Source organism: Gobio gobio (assembly GCF_949357685.1).
Source record: "Gobio gobio genome assembly, chromosome: 3".
NCBI classification, from domain to species: domain Eukaryota; kingdom Metazoa; phylum Chordata; class Actinopteri; order Cypriniformes; family Gobionidae; genus Gobio; species Gobio gobio.
Window position 1 is genome coordinate 47696466 of NC_137099.1, and position 21611 is coordinate 47718076.

A 21611-nucleotide genomic window follows, 5' to 3' on the forward strand; every position below is an offset into this window, starting at 1 on the left:
ACCTTTCACAAAAATCATGAACATCTTGCATATCAAGATGTCTTTACATCTTTATTTGAGATCTGCAAATATTAAGAAATCCACATCTAACCAGTTAATGATGAATCTTTAAATCTGCTAAATCTTTTTTGAAAAGATCATGGATTATTCATGCTTGAATTTTAATTAAACCGCAGCAATATCAGCACATTGTTTACCAACACTGTAAGACACTTGAAGATACTTACACTTGTGTTATACCAATATTCAAACAAAAGTGAATATCTTTGATACAAAATAATCTGTAAATATCAGAATATAAACCACACTGATTACTCATACAGTATTGCAGTAACTGCATAATGTGTTCAACTGCATGCAGTACAAGTAGATGTGCTTGGTTGAGTGTTAAAACACACCAAACCATTATAATCAACACAATATTGTACCGTATGAATTCTAAATGTACACAAGTACAAATATGTGAAAATGTCCTCAATGTGTCCAAGACTAGTGCACTTGAGCAAGTACATACTGATTAATTGTCTTTGGCCAAAATGATCAAAGATAATACATACATTCACATAAAAGATGTCAAACTTCAAGAATGGTCTTTGTGAAGAAAACCAGTACATTTACCACATTAATTTTGTTCGGGCTAAATCTTGCATGCAGATATTATCACAGATAAATACTACAAAGCCCTTAATAATAGTAAAAGACCAGTACATTCATGCAGTTTTTCATGTTTACCACTAGAGACTTGAGAGGAATGTTAGTATAATGAAGTTAGATGTAGTTAGTTTCGGATGTTGAAGAGGTCTCATGATGCTGTGGACCCAGTTTTTTGGCACATGAGCCTCTCTCAAAGCATAATGTGTAAATATGTATCTTTGAATTCCTTGAATGGAACACAATTTCATAGCAGGCATATAACAGCAGAGACGTGTGTGTGGGAATGCCACAAATCCAGAACATAGAAACACAAGACGCGTATAGAGAGTCAATATTATGAAGGACAAGACTCAGGGTTTCCAGAGTTTCAGAAGGCCATCCTCGCTGTATGTGGCGATGAGATTCTGATGGGGGTGGTGAGTTATGCCAATCACATCTTTTTCATGTACCTGTAGAGGACGTACACAGAAGCACTTGTTCAATTTAAAAGCAGATTTTTTTATATATATATTTATCCAATTAAGATATAAATAAAATCTCTGGTCCTCCTTAGAGGTACAGCATTAATCAAATGTTTCATTTTATGAATTCATCATCTTTCCTGATTCAAACCTGATCAAAGAAATCCAGGCGTTCAAAAAAACAAGCTTTACTTTTCAAAGAAATAAGTTGAATTTGTGGATTTGAGCAAAGGAGTGACACCCAAAAACAAAACAAAAAAGCGAAATACAACAAAATATAAAAACAAAACCTATTATGATGTCACGAATCAAAGAAATGATTGATTTCATTAAAAAGTGTTGCTTGATCAAAGGAGCGACACCCAAAAACAAAACAAAAAGAAACAAAACAAAAGCAAAATACAATAAAAACAAAACTTATGTCACAAATCAATCATCAAAGAAATTACTGATTTCATTAAAAAGTGTAGCTTGATCAAAGGAGCGACACCCAAAAACAAAACAAAAGCATCGAAAAGACTTTAATCAAATAAACATTATCATCAAAGAGACTTTCATCAAAAACATGTCAAAGTCATCCAAGAGTTAGAACCACAGTTTGATTGGAACAATCCACAAATGTAATTTATTTCTTCAAAAAGTAAAGCTTGCGCAAAGGAGTAACACCCAAAAACAAAACAAAATGAAAGCTCACCAAAGAGATTTAATTTCAAAGTTTAGTTTCTCATTCAGATTTGATATATATCTCTAACTGGTCTAACATATATATCACACTTCACCAAACTAGAACGGATCTCGTGGAAATGCAGCATGTGCTGTGAGGGCGGACGGTACCGTGAGGGTTCTCTCTAGCTTGCCAGTGATGGTGCTGAAGCAGTACAGCGCATAGTCCTCTCCCACGCAATAAATCCACTCTCCACGTGGCGACAACGTGCAGCAAACAAAGTCTCCCCCCCTTCTTACGCCTGAACAGAAACTTCTCATCACCTGGGAAAGAAAGGGGAGGGGAGGGGGGGCAACAGAGTCAGCAAGTGCATTGCAGACGAAAAAGGTAAAGGCACGCTTCAGCGAGTACCAAAAAGCATGCAAGAGTGAGTCATCGAGCACGTCAAGAAAAGAGTGGGTGAGGCGGCTGAATAAGGATACGCCATCAGACAGTCTGAATATTAAGAGCTTAGCTATTTTTAGCAAACCTCACATCCAGCAATGGAAGTTAGTGGCTTTTTTAAAACTTCTGCTCAACATCCAACCTTTAGTCAAGGTTTCTAACCCAACAGTTTTAGCAGGGGTATGTTGCACTGAGTACACTCACACACACACACACACACACACACACACGAATATGCGGTTCACGGGGACTCTCCATAGGTGTAATGATTTTTTTACTGTACAAACTGTATGTTCTATCCCTCCGCCCTACCCCTAAACCTACCCATCACTCAACATTTTTTCAAATGTTGTTTTAAGCCGTTTGGTTTACAAGGACACAGGAAGTGTCCTCATAAACCGTGTTTACATTGTAATACCCATGTCATTATACACATTTGTGTCCTCATAAACCACACATACCTGTACACACACATTAGTATATTGATAATGTGTTTTTTACATTTGAACAGTGCTGGTATTTAACGCTGTTTGTCAATTAACAGCAAGTATGCCATATGAATACTAGAAGTAGAAATGTACTGTAAGGGAATACTGATATTTTTTATGTTTTAAAAGCTATTACAATAATGAAAATATGACATGTTTTTGGAGAGTCGATAATGTAATAATTTTCTCATGATGTAAAAATTGCTATTACATTATGAGCTCAAGATTTTATTACATTTTGGGAAAATGATTACATTTTGAACATTACTACAATAATAATGCAATACTTATTACATTGTGTGTAGTTATTACATTATGAGTTGCTACAGACCCCCTGTGGTGAAAATTAAGTTTTTAATGTTGTTTATATGTCTATGTGGTGTTTTTAATATACTTTAAGACAAACCGTGTGAAAATTCACCATTGCTGAGTATTTTCTCCTTAAAACTGCAGTGCAGCAAAGACAGTCTCAAAAACACGGTTTGAAATCGCTGGTGTTTCTTACGTCACAAACCAGCTTATAATCAATCACATTAAAGTGTGGGTGGCTTTTAGCATATCATTAACTATAACCGCTCTGAAGCAGGCGAGTCTCAAGAGAAGCCAGGTTATCCCGGTATATTTTATTATATGAAAAATTGGGTACATTTAGCAATATAGTGGTTGAATTATGTATATGAAGTATATTACGATTTTATGATGAACTGACGTTCTAAGTTGTTCAAAGCGTTTCTAAGGATACAAATTTTCAGAAGGCAGCCATCTGACTCTGAGATGGAGAATAGGGAACATGGTTTGTACAACATTAGCAACACATTATTAGCTGTTTGATAACGTAGTCAAGCAAAAGGCTTATCATATTAATTATCATTATGTCCCCGACATTGTAAAGAGCGATATTATTGTGCAGCGTTTACTACAGTAAATATGGCAGAGTGGATCAGCTTTTCTGAGCTGGTGTGAGTGAGTGGAGGCGGGGCTAATTTACATATTCATGATTCTGCATATACTAAATGAAGCAAGGGTGTAGAGTTACATTCAATCTATTTTAAGGCATGAATAAAAAAAAAAACTTTTAAATATGTCATTTTGGTATTTAAATATGAGTATTAAGGGATACATTTATTGACTCCAGGGGGACTTTAAAACAATCTATTATATATTTAGTATTTTATATTAGTATAGTGTAGTATAGTATAGTATAGTATAGTATAGTATAGTATAGTATAGTATAGTATAGTATAGTATAGTATATATTTAGCAGGATGCAGTGTATCTTTCTTTATGTCTGTGATGTATCATATGCAGGTTAATTTTTATTCTCACCTGGCCATGAATGTTCATAACAACCACTGTGTTGGTCCTATTACACACAACAAAGTGCTCAGGAGTCTTTGGGACAAGCACAACATTGTTAACAGTGATGTCTGTACCCTCAGGAATGTCAGGGGTTTGAATTGTGTGGGTGCAATCCATTGTCTTCATGTTCCAGACCTGGAAAAAAAAAACCTAAGTAAGTAAGGAAATCCACACAAATAAATATAAATGTATTCATTGAAAATGCATAGGCTATTAGCTGTGGTTTGCCACAGAATGAACACCTACCTTTACCGTGCCATCTGCCGATGCGCTAATGACATGCTGGCCATCGTGTGAGAAGATGACCTCATTTACATGAGACGTATGGCCTCTAAACTCCTTCAGCGTCTTTCCTGATTTCAAACCATGAAGCCTGATTAAACAAATCCAGGAGTTAGGAATGAAACCACAATCCACAAATTCAACTTATCTCTTAAAAAAGCTTGAGCAATGGAGTGATACAAAAAAAATACAACAAAACAAAAACAAAACACGTTATGATGTCATTAATCAATGACATAGCCTTGCCTAGCTTAGCACAAAGACTGGAGGTAAACGGCTCCAGCTAGCCAACTGTTCAATAAGTGACAAAATAACACCAACATTTTCCTATTTACATGTTGTGATGTGGATCGTTACATTGTGTATTAAGACCGATGGAAAATTAAAAGTTGTGATTTTCTGGACCGATATGGCAAGGAACTATTCTCTCATTCCTGCGTAATGATCAAGGAGCTTTGCAGCCGTACCATGGATGCAGCCGCGCAATGATATTACACAGCGCGTGAAAATAGTCCCCAGCACGTTCTCTGTGTAAGCAGGTTGTCAAGTTGGTTATGTTGACGGAAGTTAGTCTATTTTCAGGCGCTGTGTAATATCATTGCGCCGCTGCACCCATGGTACGGCTCAAAATTCCTCGATTATTACGCAGGAATGAGAGAATAGTTCCTAGCCATATCGGAAATCTCAACTTTTCATTTTCCGTCGGTTTTAGTACACGATGTAACTATACACATCACAACATGTAAATAGGAAAATGTTGGCGTTATTTTGTCACTTATTGAGCAGTAGGCTAGCTGGAGCCATTTACCTCCAGTCTTTGTGCTAAGCTAGGCTAGCGGTGGGTGCATCAGACAGAGTTATGGCACGCACAGAGATGAGAATGGTATGTATGGACTTCTCTAACTCTGGGGGATACGGTGAATAAGCTAAAGTCCCAAAAAGTCGGCGTGTTGCTTTAAGCAATGGAGTGACACCATAAAAACAAAAATGCAACATACAGCAAAACGTAAAAACAAAACACGTAATAATGTCATTAATCAATCATTATCATCAAAGAGAATTTTAACATCATGCATCAAGGTCATAAGAGAAGAGCGAAAAATAACTTTTGTCTGGAACCTGCGTGATTTGATCAACTTTGCAATCCAAGGCTTGAGCAAAGAACTAACAAAACAAAAAGTGGTGGTGTCAGCAATGAATCATTGTCATTATCAAAGAGGCTTTTCAAGATCACAGATAATTACATTTTTAAAGCATACATCAAGGTCATACTAGAAGACAGCAAAACAACACAACCTTTGTCTGCAGCTTACAACGTGATTTGATCATCTTTACTAAAATATTCTCTCCTCGTGCACAAGAAATTCCACCCACACGCATGAGAGTCTAGCATTGACGCCCAGCCGCAGAACTACTGCAGTCAGGGCTGAGAGGGAGAGAAAGAGAGGGAGAGAAAGAGAGGGAGAGACTTTCGCTCTAGGCATGTGATGGAATATTCCTAACGACTCGAAACACCTAGACCTTGATTCATTTCAATTTCTTCCACTTCATCTCTTTTTCTGTCAACAATAGATACAGCATGTTAACTGAAATGCCTCTACTGTACTGTCGTTTGTCATGCGCGCTTACCAACCCCCTAAAACGTACCTACTACTTTCCTACACACATTTCCAAACACACAATTAATGAACCAAAAAGGACCAATGTCAAATAACTGAAAAAGGTCAACTTTTATTCATCATCTTCAACGCCAGGCATTCACGTGTCTCCCTCACATACACTACCGACAGCATAAATCCAATCCATTGCAAAGCGGGAGGAGCTAGTATTTATCAATAAGTGGCCAATCGCAGAGCAGCTTGCCATTTCACCCCCCTCCCATTCCATTCCCAGCTAAGGAGCTGGAATGACAAAACGTCTGCCTCAGTCAGCCGCTGTTTGGGCAGCTGAGCAAGGAGCAGAAACACATTATCTGTGCATGCCCCCTCTCTCATGCACGTGGCCAATCATGGTTCTTTCCACCCACATGCACCATGAGAGCCTAGAACTGACACCCAGCCGTAGCCAGTGCTGCAGTCTGTTCTGCAAGAGAGGGAGCGATACTGAGTCTGAGCATGTGACGGAATTTTCCTAATGATGTTTAACACCTAGACCACGACTTCAAATTTTTTTTCCCCTCCTCCCCGCCTTCTCTGTCTACAAAGTATCCACGGCAAAACATTTGACTAAGGTAGCCTACTCTTCCTTGTTATTGGAACAATTATTACGCCAATTATGAACAAAATAAGGCTTTTTGATATTCAGACAATATAAAAGCACGTTTAACCTGATGATCTGGTCAAAGGAGGCACTTAATAGTTGACTGCTGTCCTTGTTGAAGCAGACACAGGTGACCGCTTTGCTGTGGGCTCGTTCTAATCTATTCAGACATGTCCCATTCAGAATTCTCCAAACCTGGAATAACAAAATGACACATCTTATCACATAACGGACTGAATGGCGATAGGTAAATTCAATTGAACTAATGGTGTGCAATGAGGAACATCATCATTCAATGAAGATGATGAATCGTACTTTTTAGCTCAGTGCTCCATGAAATACTGAATTAAAATCACTTCCAAACAGGGATTTTAAAATATTAATTAAAAAGATCAGCTGCTCTACTCTTTCAGCATGTTAATAGAGGACTGCGGTCACAATTATAATCAGATGCAGTGTGATTAAAGACTTATTATGTGGTTAGAGGGTTTATTTAGCATTTGCCTTCAGAGCTACAGAGGTCTCAATAATAAAGCCTCAAGAAACACTACCATTCAAAGTCTGGGATTAGTAATTCTCATCAAGACTGCATTTATTTGATCTGAAATACAGTAAAATCAGTAATATTGTGAAATATTATTACAATTTAAAATTTCTCAATTCATTTTCAATGTATTCCTGTGGTGGTAAAGCTGAATTTTCAGCACCATTACTCCAGTCTTCAATGTCACATGATCCTTCAGAAATCATTCTAATATGCTGATTTGCTGCTCAAGAAACGTGTGTGTGTTCATGTTTTTCTATCCCTGTGGAGACTTCAATGCACACTGACTCATGGGGACATAAATTGAGGTCCAGGTAATCCCCACAAAGTGTCCCCAAAATGTCCCCACAAAGATGGCAATATCTGAAATCCTTGTCCACATTTTTAGTCCCCAAGTTTTCTGTGATGGGAAGGTTGAGGGATAGGGTTAGTGTAGGGGGATAGAGTATACAGTTTGTACATTATAAAAAACATGACACCTATGGAGAGTCACCATAAAGATAGTAAACCAGAAACCTTCCTTCGTTATGACTCAAAATGTGAGACAGTTTGTGAAAGTATTCATTTGTTTGATAAGGACGACCATGTTTCTTAGATCTGCTAGAAACCAAGCATGTAGGTTGATTACCTTTCACTTATTCACTTAAACAGCTAATACTTGTTAAGTCTTTGACATTTTGGTGCTGTTTCTAATGGACAAATACTAGAAACAAACACACAATAGCATACAAGTGAAAATGTTGATCGGTGATGAGCAAGGTCCATACCTGTATCTTTCCATCCTGAGCTCCAGAGGCGATCATGTCGGAGTCATGACTTACTGCCAAGCACAGCACAGCCTCATCCATCTTCATGAAATTATCCTGAGCTTGGTACTTCAGATCCTACTCGCACAAGAAACAAATACAGACAGGCAAACCATCACTCATAAAACGTAACCACATAAACACATAAAATAAATTGAGGCTTTTGGCCACAGTCTAAGGGAAAATACATCCACATGATGAGTTTCTTGAGATAGTTAGGATACTTTCTTATGTCTACTACAAAGAAGAACCACCATCAAAACAAACTGTTCCAAACAACCAGAAAAACACATTATTTTGAGTCTCATACTGTATATTCAAATTCCTTAGTAGTGGAAAAGTCCATGTCTGAGAACGAGGCAGGATTTATTTTTGGCCCCAACTGCTTCAACTCAACCTAATAGACGTCATAGAGTGTTAGGGTGACCCATATTCTATACCTCTGAGGTTTTAGTCAAAACCAAAAAAATTAAGCCAAACTAAATGTGAGAACTTGTTTTCCTGCTCCCACAAAACGGGTCTAGGACAGCACACTTGTGTTGCCTCTTCCATGCATCAAGGAGTTCTTGATCTGTGTGGTTGGGAAGATCAGGCTCTGAGAATATAGCCTGGCTCCGCCCTCCTACGTACTTCCGCTCAATTTTCATTTTCCTTCAGTACTCCGTCTGGGATTGTGGTATATTCTCTGGTTTTCTCCGGTCCAATCAGCAAACAGAGGGAGTGGCTAATAACTATGACGTTGATGTCATGCGCTAGTTTGAGATGACATACGTCACGACCAAACGTCAGCGATTGGTTATGGCAGATCCAGAGTGGCTCTGGGCAGATCCAATAGTTTTAAACTTCAACAGAGTACCCGCCTTCAAGGAAGTTAACGCTTGTCAATGGAGAGTGGCCAGACTCTCAGTACAAATGAAATGTACGAGAGTCAGGTAGGACCAGGCTACTGAGAATATACAGACTGAAAGTTTATTTTTTGTTAATATACATTCTTAAAAATAAAGGTCCCAAAAAGGGGTTTTCACAGCGATGCCATAGAAGAACCATTTTTGGTTTCCCAAAGAACCTTTTTTCAGTCTTTTTAATGCCTAAAAAGTTTTTTATAGAGAAAAAAGGTTACTCGGAATTCGTCCTCTGCAAAAAACACCTTTTGGAACCTTTATTTTTAAGTGTGTGAAGAACCTTTTGTGCATTTGAAGATGTTCTTTATGGCACCATTGATGCCAGTAAAGAATCTTTGCTTTTAAGAATGTATATTTACTTTTAGTTAACAAAACAATCCAGTGAACATACTGCATAATTGTCCGAGAACCTTAGATGAACCTGCTGGAAAGACGCCCATCTCTGCTACACTCCATAAAATCAAGTTTTGTACAGCGATTAAACAAAGTCATTCAATAAAATTGAAAATGAAAGTCAACTTGAAGTTTTGTTAAAGAACTTGAAGCATTTTATTGTCCACTTACAACAAATCATTAAGTAAAGTTAACTTTTATAGCTTCTACTATTCTTATGCCGATGATAACCAATTTAATTCTCTCTTCCGCCCTCGGACAACCAGTTACAGTGCCCTTATGAAAATTTGCCTGGCAAGCATTTCACCCCAGATGAATGCTCATCATCTGAAGCTGAATATATTGAAAACTGCTGTGCTGCTGTTCATCCCCGCCAAGAACTACCCTTGCCAATGCCTTGTCATTTCAATACACAGCTCAATGATTTCATCCACACAGAATGCCAAAAACCTTGGCGTCACACTGGACAAAGACTAACCACAGTCAATACATGATTCCTCCTGCAGAACATCTGCAGAATAACAGTTAAAGGGATAGTTCACCCTAAAAATGATAATGCTGTCATCATTTATTCACCCAAGAGTTGTTCCAAACAGGAAAATTGTTTCTTTCCTCTGCTGAACACAAAAGATGATATTTCAAAGAATATGGTTAATCAAACAGTTGATGGGCCCCATTGACTTCCATAGTATGGAAACAAATACAATGGAAGTCAATGGGGCCCATCAACTGTTCGGTTATCAACATTCTTCAAAATATCTTCTTTTGTGTTCAGCAGAAGAAAGAAACTCATACAGGTTTGGAATAACGAGGGTGAATAAATGACAGAATAAAAAAAAAATTACATCTCACAATTCTGACTTTATATCACGTAATTCTGACTTTATAACTCGCAATTGCAAGTTTATACCTCACAATTATGAGAAAGGAAGTCATAATTGCGAGTTATTAAGTCAGAATTGTGAGATCAAAACTCGCAATTCTGACTTTTCTCGCAATTGTGAGTTTATATCTCGCAATTCTGACTTTATAATTTGCAATTCTGACTTTATAACTTAAAAAAAGTCAGAATTGCAAGATGTAAACACAATTGTGAGATAAAAAGTCGTAATTATCTTTTTAAATGTTTTATTTTGTGGACGGAAACAAGCTTCCATGCAAAAGTGTCATTAACCTGTATAAATAAATCTCATCCAATAGTGTCAGTGAAGTCAAATGCATATAAAATGTATATATATATACTTATTTTTCTTAATTTATGGGGAATATAATTAATTTGATGGCTGGTATATACTCACCTTCCGAATTTTACCAGTGGTGAAGTTCCAGACTTCAATGAAACCATCAACAGATCCAGTAATCAAATACTGTCCATCAGGAGAGAATCGAGCACACTCTACATGTGATTTTGGCCCAAACTGTATAATACATGTAACACACATACACAAAAAGGAAATGGAAAACATTAAAATAAAAAATATATATATTTTTGTAGCACTTTTCACTATAAATATTGCTCCAACAATGCCTTGAGACACTATCAGCCCCCCAAAAAATCGTGTGTTAATATTATTGCAAAAGTCTAGTGTGCCAAAGCGAGCAAGGTAGAACACAACACAGAGAGTGCCGGATACAGATGAAAGCCTCAGGTCACAAAAGCAATTAAATGTGCATATGCCGAGTCCTGTAGCATGCAATATATTTTGATAAGATGTCTTATAATGGAGATCATAACATCCATTACTTATTTTTATCTTAAATTAAAACATGTGCACCTCTTTCAAACATTCATAGTCTTTTTCCACATTCTTTAATATAAGCTTTTACCACATTCTTTATTATTAGATTTACAAAATGAAATTGCCATTGCTGCCTATGCATCTACAATGTTGTACATCACAACCTCTCTCACAAGCCCCTCTTGGCTATAAAATTACATAATGATATCACACTGCTGTGTTTACAGCACCTTTATGAGGCGACTGAGCTGAGTAGGGAAGCGCTCCTCCTCCATGTCCTTCAATGCACCTTTGCCCCGGAACAGTTCCAATGACATACCTGGAGGTAAGAGACCCTGGTGCTGTTGCCACTTCAGAGACTTAGAAAAGACAAAGTGAGAAGAGAAAAAGAGCATAAGTCATAGAGTTGAAGAAGAAAAAAAATACAGCTAAAAATAAAACAGTTAAAGCCAGAGGCGTTGAAAAACAGAGTTGCGACATGCTTTAATCTCCAGGCGGCGCACCCGGTCACATGGTTCATGGAGCTCTCGATAGTTCCACATAAACCAGCGCTGTCAAAACATTTGAATAGCTTAAGCGGATAGACAACAGCTTCACTATACATGCAGCAATTTTTGGTAAACAGTACAGCATAGTGTGCATTGATTATTACGTCAACAATATTTACAGTATCATTTTATTATGGAGAGTTATGGAGATGCAACATTGTTAACATTAAAGGGTTAGTTCACCCAAAAATGAAAATTCTGTCATTAATTACTTACCCTCATGTCGTTTGACACCCGTAAGACCTCCGTTCATCTTCGGAACACAAATGAAGATATTTTAGTTGAAATCCGAGGGCTCAGAAAGGCCTCCATTGGCACAATGCACTTTACACTCTCAAGACCCATAAAAGGTACTAAAGACGTCGTTACAAAGTCCATCTCACTACAGTGGTTCTACAATAACTTTAGGAATCAACGAAAATAGTTTTTGTGCGCAAAAAAAACCTAAATAACGACTTACATAGTGATGACCGATTTCATAATAATGCATCATGAAGCTTCGAAGCGTTATGAATCAGTGAGTCGAATCATGATTCGGATCGCGTGTCAAACCGCCAAACTGCTGAAATTTGGCGATCCAAACTGCTGATTCGACTCACTGATTCATAACGCTTCGAAGCTTCATGATGCATTATTTTGAAATCGGTCATCACTATGTAAGTCGTTATTTAGGTTTTTTTTGCGCACAAAAACTCTTCTCGCCGATTCATAAAGTTATTGTAGAACCACTTTAGTGAGATGGACTTTGTAACGACGTCTTTAGTACCTTTTATGGGTCTTGAGAGTGTAAAGTGCATTGTGCCAATGGAGGCCTTTCTGAGCCCTCGGATTTCAACTAAAATATCTTCATTTGTGTTCCGAAGATAAACGGAGGTCTTACGGGTGTCGAACGACATGAGGGTAAGTAATTAATGACACAATTTTCATTTTTGGGTGAACTAACCCTTAAATGTTAATGTTTTGTATTTAGCCCTCAGGTATTCCGTCACACTCATACTCATTGGTGGTCAAATGTGACCATACACCTTAACTATTTTTCAATGTAAAAAAAAAATCTATATTTTAGTTTAATAATATTTATTGAATATTTTGAGAAGATCTTTTGGTACTAAATACTATTTGTGCAATAACTATGGTCCATTAATGACCACTTAAAATATTTTTCTTCTAATATTTGTATTATTTATATTAGAATTAGTGTAGTAATTAAGGTTAAAATAGAGAATTCCAATACAAAGAGGCAAATTAGAGTCTTTTTGTGGCTGGAAAAATAATAATTTTCATTTGTAATGCCATTACCCACTAGGTGCCTGTATGGCTTTTTAATAAATATACATGTATCTAATCTAATATTGCAGATCATAACTGCTTACTTATTTTTAGGTTTTGCATTTGAATACATATTTAGACATGATCAAACACTAGATTTCTTTAAATGTGACATTTTAAAACATTAATAACTTACATCCTAATATTTTAATGATACTTACATAAGCACACACAAGTGAATATTAATGAATGCAAGCAAATATAATTTAAAATAGTGCTAAAAAGGCAAACTTATTTTGCCTTATATGTACAGTAGGCTATATACATATGAAAATTATTATACGAAATCGATACCCCCCGGTATAACATGGAACAACACCCCCTCCCACCCCCACCCCCCACCACAAATTGCTGTCTAATCTGTGGGAAACACTGCAGTAATACTAGCGATTTGACTTTACTGAATACTGGATGAGAACAAAACTTGAACTGAACTGAGCTGGTCGATGACACTATTGACTTCAGCTGCTTTATAACTGAAATTGATGAACATCTACAAAGTTATTGAACTGAACTGAATCAACATTAAACTGAGCCGAAAAATGAGACTATTTTCTTCTGTAGAGCTGCTTATAGCTGAATTAAACTTGTTTCATAATTGAAGAACTTTACACAGTTTTTGAACTAAACTGAATCAACACTGAACTGAACAACACTGAACTTCATCTGAACAATGACACTATTAACTTTTTTAGATCAGCTTTACAGCTTGAATTTGTCTCATATCTGAAGATGTTCACATCATCGATTCTGTCATTTTCCTGTTCATAACTGTGAACGCAGCTAACAGAAATATGTTATATATAAGAACATTTGGCTAACATTCCCATTAAGTTTTTATTTCCCATTCCCATTCATTTAATTTCTGAATGTTCTCTGAATGTTCAAAATGTTCGGTTTTTTAAATGTTATAAAAAGCCTTTTTTTCATGGTTATGCGAACATTAGGGGAAAGTTCCATTTTATCATTCAGCAAACATTATGGGAACGTTACTTAGACATTCTCTGAAGATTCTGAAACAAGTAATAACATTTTTAAAAAATGTAGACGAATGTCCAACTAAAACATTTCATTAGTCAGCGGCGATAGCCTCGTGGGCAGCGTGTTGACGTGTGGTGCCATTGCGCTTTGTGCAACCTGAGTTCAGGTCCCGGCTTTGGGACCTTTCCTGGTCCTCTCTCTCTCTCTCTCTCTCTCTCTCTCTCTCTCTCTCTCACATTTCGCTTCCTGTGTGCTTACTGCCCTATCATTATAAAGGCAAAAACGCCAAATAATATAAATAAATCGAATTAAATTATATACAAACATGTTTCATGACCGATGAATGAATACTGTTTTAATGTTAACATTATTGAAGACTAGATAACTTGAAAATGTTTTACTATAATTACTGGAAGAATTTTTCTTCATAATTTTGAGAGAACCTTGCCGGAACGTTAGCTAAAGTTCTGATAATCTTGCCTGTTATTTGGGAAGCTGCTTTGAAACGATCAACATTGTATAAAGCGTTATGTACATAGGTGACTTGAAAATATGCTTATCACATGAAAACTAGAGTGTTTTTTTACTTACCAGCATTGCTAATGAGCCAAACTGCCTTAGTGCTTTGGTTTCCTGTAACCTGTATAGAGCCCCCTCACATACACGGCCCTATAAAAACAAAAGATATGTGATAGACGCAATACAACAGGTACAACGGATAATTAGAACGTGACTAGTTAGGTAAAACATACATAAAAGGTAGCAAACCTGGCCCAGAAGAGCCATGAGACGAGAAGGTGGCACCAAACAGACCTCTCCTGCAAAAGCTTGAGCAATAGCCAGTCTGCGCTTCTCTTTACTGCTGCCCACTGGATATGCCTGTAGGCGAGACACAAAAAGAGTGAATCATCATATAACCCACCTTATTTTTAACATAAGAGTGGGTGCGGCCATTTCTAACTTGAACGTGTGAGGCTACCGGTTTCATCCATTTTCAGTTATTTTAGTTTTAAAAAAACAGCCTGTTATACTGCTTGATGTTAATTTATTATAAACACCATTTACTGCACTTTCTTCTAGTTATTTCCCTATAGAAGCTAATGAATTAAAAGTCTTGCACAATGACGAAAAATAGCTTATTATATCAAATAATATTATGTTCTATGCAATAAATTTGCATGCACTCAAACAGGGTTCGTTGTAACTTACAGTGTGAAATAAAATAATTTTTAGGCATATACGGTATCTCACAAAGTGAGTACACCCCTCACATTTCAGCAACCATTTTAGTATACCTTCTCAAGGGGCAATACTATAGAAATTAAACTTGTGTGGTGTGCTGCTGGTATAGCAGTATATATTTACTGTACTCTGAAAATAATATAACACAGCCATTATTATAAAATAATGTCAGAATAGCTGCCAACAAAAGTGAGTACACCCTAAGAGATAACAACGGTACATTGTTTAACCATGCAAAGCCACATGTCCTATTCATCACGTTCATGTTTTTGTCTGCTTGACAGGACCATTCAAATATGTGTATCTTGTATTAGAGCAGTTAAAATTTTGGTGCAATGAGTACAATTCTCTCATACTCACCACTGGGTGTTCAACATGGCACCTCATGGTTAAGAATTCTCTGAGGATTTGAGAATTAGAATTGTTGCTCTCCACAAAGATGGCCTAGGCTATAAGAAGATAGGTAACACCCTGAATCTGAGTTACAGTACATTGGCCAGGGTCAAACAGAGGTTCTCCTAGACTGGTTCCACTCGGAACAAGCCTCGATCAAAGAAGTTGAGTCCTTGTGCTGTGCGTCAGGTGCAGAAGCTGGCTTTAAAAAAAAACAGACGCATGATTGCTGCCAGCATTGCTTTAGAGGTTGCAGAAGCGAAAGGTCCGCCTCTCAGTGCTCAGACCTATACGCCGCACACTGCAACAAGTCGGTTGGCATGGCCGTCGTCCCAAAATGAAGCCTCTTCTGAAGCTGGCTCACAAGAAAGCCCGCAAACAGTTTGCTGAAGACATCCTGGCCAAGAACATGAATTACTGGTACCATGCCCTGTGGTCTGATGAGACCAAGATAAACTTGTTTGGGCGGCAGTGGCTCAGTGGTTCATGTAGGTTGTCTACAAACCGGAAGGGTTAGGTACAATCCCCGGTTCCACCTGACCAAGTGTCGAGGTGTCCATGAGCAAGACACCTAACACCAGCTGCTCCCGATGAGCTGGATGGCGCCTTGCATGGCTGACACCGCCGTCTGTGTATGAATGGGTGAATGTGAGGCAATATGTAAAGCGTTTTGGATGGCCATGGGTCTGTTGAAAGCGTGCATCCTGGTCTGGTGCTGCATGGTACTGGGGAGCTGCGCTTCATTGAGGAAAACATGAATTCTAACATGTGCTGGGGCATTCTGAGGCAGAACATGATGGCCTCCCTTCAGATAAGCAGTTTTCCAACAAACACACCGCAAAGATGACAACTGCCTTGCTGAGGAGGCTGAAGATGAAGGTGATGGAGTGGCCAAGTATGTCTCCAGACCTGAACCCTATTGAGCACCTGTTGGGCATCCTCAAGGGGAAGGTGGAGAAGCACAATGTGTCTAATATCCAGCAGCTCCGTGATGTCATTATGGAGGAGTGGAAGAGGATCCCAGCAACAACCTGAGCAACTCTGGTGAATTCCATGCCCAGGAGGATTAAGCCAGGGCTAGATATCAATGGTTCTCACACAAAACATTGACACTTGGGACCCAGTTTTGACATGTTCACTTAGGGTGTACTCACTTTTTTTTCCAGCTATTTTGACAATAATGGCTGTGTTAAGTTATTTTCAGAGTACAGTAAATCTATACTGCTATACCAGAAGCACACCGACTACTATAAAATATATCCAAGTTTCATATAGTATTGTCCCTTGAGAAGATATACTAAAATGATTGCTGAAATGTGAGGGGTGTACTCACTTTTGTGAGATACTGTATATAAATATAATGATCAGATATTATACATTTTTTTTCTGATACAGAACTGTGATTTACAACAGCAATGTATTAAATGTATATTTTCATTTTTATAATTAGAGTTAAAACAACAACAACGATAATAATAAGTATTATATACTAGCAACCCTATATATAAATAATTTTAACAACAATCAAAATAGAACACTTATTAATATTTTAAATATTTTAACATGCAAGTGTGACATTAAATTAACCAAAAATTAACCAAAATTAACCAAAAATTTAAGGGTATTTTAAGGGGTTCGACTGACAAAAAAGTTTGGGAACACCTGGACTATTATCTAAAATCTCATCTGAACCATTAATCCAATTATTGATACAATTTACAAAATCAGCCTTAAACACTTACCTTTTGTGAGTCAAAGAATGGCTGGGTGAGAAGGTTCTCCATGTGCGAGTAGCGCTCAGGTTGAGTGTGTTTAAGCATGATCATGGGGTCAGTTTGCTTCAGTAAGCACTGGGCTGCTCCCAACTCGCCCAACTCAATCAACTCCAGCACAATCTACACATACGACAACAGAACCTATCCAGTCCTTGCCCAGTTAAAACACAGGTATGAACAGCAACCAGACACCTGACAGCAATGTATCAACTTTAGACAAACTTCTAACTCTAACTGTGGGAAAAATTACTGTAAAGGGATAGTTCACCCAAAAATGAAAATTCTGTCATCATTTACTCACTCTCAAGTTCTTCCAAACCTGTATGAGTGTCTTTCTTCTGCTGAACACAAAACAAGATATTTTGAAGAATGTTAACCAGACAGTTGATGGATCCCATTGACTTCCATGGTATTTTTTTTACCCTACTATGGATGTCAATGGCTACCATCAACTGTTTGATTACCAGAATTTTTTTAAGTGCCCCAATTATGGATTTTTGAAAATTACTTTTCATGCAGTGTGTAACATAGCTCTAAGTGAATGATATAAAGTAATTGTCTCTCAAAAGGCAAGAGTCGATCAATTAAACGAATCGCAAGCCGGTTCGCTGTGACGTCAAGACGAAACATTAGCATATTGCCCGCATTTTCAGCCTCACTTGGCATTTTGATACAGTTCCACACACCTGCTCCTAAATAAATACGGCAATTAATTTGTCTGTGACACGTTACACTGAACTAACAAATAGCGACAGACAGCAAGATTAATCAGATTACAACACCTCACTTCTCAGACATTCTTACTCCGATTCTGCATGTTCATTCGGCCTGAAGTGCCATAAACTACTTTAGCCGCGTTTCCACCGCAGTAACTTTCCCCAGGAATTAGGAACTTTGGGGTGGTACTCTGTGTGTTTCGACCGCTGTAACCAGGGTCTAAATGAAGTTCCGGGTAAATATTTCCCCCTCCAAACGGCCCTGCTCGCGAGGTAGTACTTTTTCAAAGTTCAGGAACTTTCGGGGGTGGGACTTGGGCGCCGAACATGATGATTGGGTGAGCTCACGCAGCATTTTATGTCAACCGGCATTTTTAAAAGTCTTTTGCGAGGTTCGTTCTGCGTTCAGTAAATATCAGTCTTGCTTTTTCTGTTCGATGGCGCGCGTTGTCTCAGCAATCTCACGGTCAATGTCCGTAATAGCTGATAATAACTCTGTGGTACCTGATGTAAGGCGATCGATCTGCATGAACACAAATACTCTTATCTCACAGAAATCTTGACGGATTTACAAATGGTTTGGTTTCTTACAAACGTTATTAACGTGGCTATAATTATGGATGCTTGAACAAATTATGAATATTTTTTCATACGTATGCAGTGTCATAACTACATCTCTGACGTTTATAACAAACCAAACAGTTTGAAAATTGGTAGAAAATTGAGCAAGTTATGGTTATTTAAAAAGTGCAAGTACCCATGAAAACAATGTTACGAGTGAGCGAGCTGACTGTGACAAGATGGCCGCCAGGTGCGGACGTCGAACTCCATTGGCCAGCAGCGCGCACGAGACATCTAGCCTTTATTATGGATATCTATGATCTGACCAACCACCGCAGATTAGCGCCACGCAAAGGAGGGGTTTGGAAAAATTAATTGTTAAACGAGTCCTTTGAGATTTGTTGAGCAAATAAGGTAAAAATAAATGCATATTTTAAGACAATGAAAGTGTTTTTAGACCTTGCATGCATGTAATCCTGTTGTTGTTGTTGGGGAGCCCCAAAACAAAAATAAGAACCTTTCAAATGCCATAATAGGGGTACTTTAAAATATCTTCTTTTGTTTTCAACAGAAGAAAGAAACTCATATAGGTCTGGAACAACTTGAGGATGAGAAAATGATTTTTGGGTGAACTGTCCCTTTAAGCAAGCAAACGTTTCACACAAACTGTAGAGTAGGCGTCCGCCTGAAGAATTTCTGCACTTGATATTGATAACCTACTGAATATTATTTAGTTTCCCCTTTTTATAAATGAACAATAAAGTTTGTAAAGTTTGCCATTTCTGAGGAGGCTATATTTTTTATTTCAAAGTAAATAGTGACTTATTTACCTGTTCGTACAGGTCAATGAGCAGCTTGTCAGGAAGTTTCAGATACTGGATTGCGAGCAACACTATATCCCAGTGGCCGTTGTTGATATCGGAGATGAAGCTGTCGATGCTGTCGACCGTGTGGAGCGCGACGGTCGTCTCCTCCTGAAGCGTCTCCAGAGTGCGGTGCAAATTGTTTTCCTTCAGATATTGCATGATCAAGCGAATCACGCTGCAAACATTGACGGTAATACGAGCTGTCACATTTATAACTTTACCCTATAGTTTAACAAAATAAACTGTCTGTATCTTTATATGTAAAAAAATGCAGCGTTGTACGAAACACATTCCATAAGTGTATGCTATTATAATTAATAAATTCTCCTCAAAACTTTTGCCTAGCGCAGAAGCTGACGACTGCAGAAACACGAGGTTGCTACGTGAAAATTATCACACACATACATAGTGAAAAATTCTGACATTTAGCATCTATTTTGTGCTATAACAATCAAAATTAAGTTTATCACTTGTGTTTCTTTATCTGGAATCAATAGATTAAAGACAGCAAGTGATGGAATCCCATGCATTCGCTTAGGAGAAGTGAAATACGGTTCCCTTACTCTGCGGATTCCACTTCGAGGTCCATGGTCGCGCGAGGTTGTCGATGAAGTCGCCGTCTGGATAGAGAGAATGTGCCAATATATTCGCCTGCGCTGCGCTGTGTTGTGTTGGTCCTCAGCCACGTGAACACCGTGTGGCCGTGACCGCCCATTACACGTGCTGTTGTATTTATTGCTCACGCGTCTGAAATCACAGGAACCTCTCACAAATTGTTGCGGATTTTGGGAGGGCGGATTAATGACGCGTGTGGAGGAATTCATTGGGGAAAAACCCCGCAAGGTTGCCATCAGGTGCCGTGAGAACCTGCTGCACCAAAGCCATAAAGCTGATGTATTATAAGCAGCACAATGAATACCGTGAATCAATCAATCATCAATTATAAGCAACTAATACGCAAGTGTATTGACGCGAATCATTTTATATAAAAAATATTAGGCATTGGTCTATTAGCAATCGACAAGCCAATCTGGCAATAGAATACACAATCATCTATTTAGAATACAGAACGCATCACAGGTGTCGCAGACCAGTATCGGTCTGTTATGGCAAGCGTTATTCATATTTATAGTGTCTGTTTATGTTACTAGTAGTCTACATATTTTTCAGTTCCAAGTAATTCCATAGTGATAACTGTCTGTAGCAACTCATAATGTAATAGATGCACATAATAACAAGTATTACGTTATTGTAATAAAATGTTCATATGTAACAATTTGCTCAAAACATAAAATCTTGTTTTTTTACATTATGATAAATGTATTACATTATAAACTCACCAAAACTATTTTCATTATTGTAATAACATTCATATTAGTATTCCCTTGCAGTACATTTAAAAAAATATAAATCCAGTCTTAAACTACCTGTGAAATGCAACAGATTTAAATATTCATGCTAATATTATTATACAAAGCATTGGTGTTCCTTTACAGTGAATTTAAAAAATCTAAATCCAGTCTTAACCTGCCTACAAAATCCACCAGATTACTGATACTACTAGTATTAAAATGCAAAAGTTAAGATTTAGAATTAAAATAAAATAAATAAATAAATAAAATGTACTGTAAAGGAATACCAATGCATTAGGTTTAATAAATAATACAAATATCTGCATGGAGATTGGCTTTAGATTTTTTTAAATGTAATGTAAGGGAATACTAATATTTTTATGTTTACAATAATTACAATAATGAAAATATGACATGGATTTGGTGAGTTTATAATGTAATAAACCAAAAATGAAAATTAGCTCATGATTTACTCCCCCTCAAGTCATCCTAGGTGTATATGACAGGCCTTTATTAACACCCCAGAGCCGTGTGGAGCATGTTATTCGATGGACTTCTAAAAAAAGAGCAACTACTACTGCTAATATAAAGTTTGGATTAGCCAGAACTTTAATATAACTCCGATTTTATTAGTCTGAAAGAAGAATGTCATTTACCCCTAGGATGACTTGAGGGTGAGTAAATCATGGGTTAATTTTCATTCATGGGTGAACTAACCCTTAATGTAAAATTACATTATGAGCTCAAGATTCTATTACTTTGAGAAAATTACATTATGAACATTTTATTATAATGTATTACACATTACATTATGTGCAGTTACTACATTATGAGTTGCTACACGGTCTTTCAA

The 21611-nt window shown here is 37.5% G+C and overlaps 1 protein-coding gene across 1 annotated transcript; it reads right to left on the bottom strand.

The window, feature by feature from the left end:
• Nucleotides 1-33: 33 nt before the first annotated feature.
• On the bottom strand, nt 34-20105 carry smu1b (SMU1 DNA replication regulator and spliceosomal factor b). Its single transcript, XM_079812072.1, has 13 exons — nt 19970-20105; nt 19371-19581; nt 17231-17383; nt 14622-14732; nt 14445-14522; nt 11226-11354; nt 10555-10674; nt 7923-8039; nt 6679-6806; nt 4317-4443; nt 4038-4205; nt 1950-2102; nt 34-1103 (listed from the first exon to the last, which is right to left on the bottom strand). Exons 1-13 carry the CDS (start codon nt 19993-19995, stop codon nt 1005-1007), a joined length of 1620 nt encoding a protein of 539 aa, XP_079668198.1. The 5' UTR covers nt 19996-20105; the 3' UTR covers nt 34-1004.
• Between the last annotated feature and the right edge of the window lie 1506 nt (nt 20106-21611).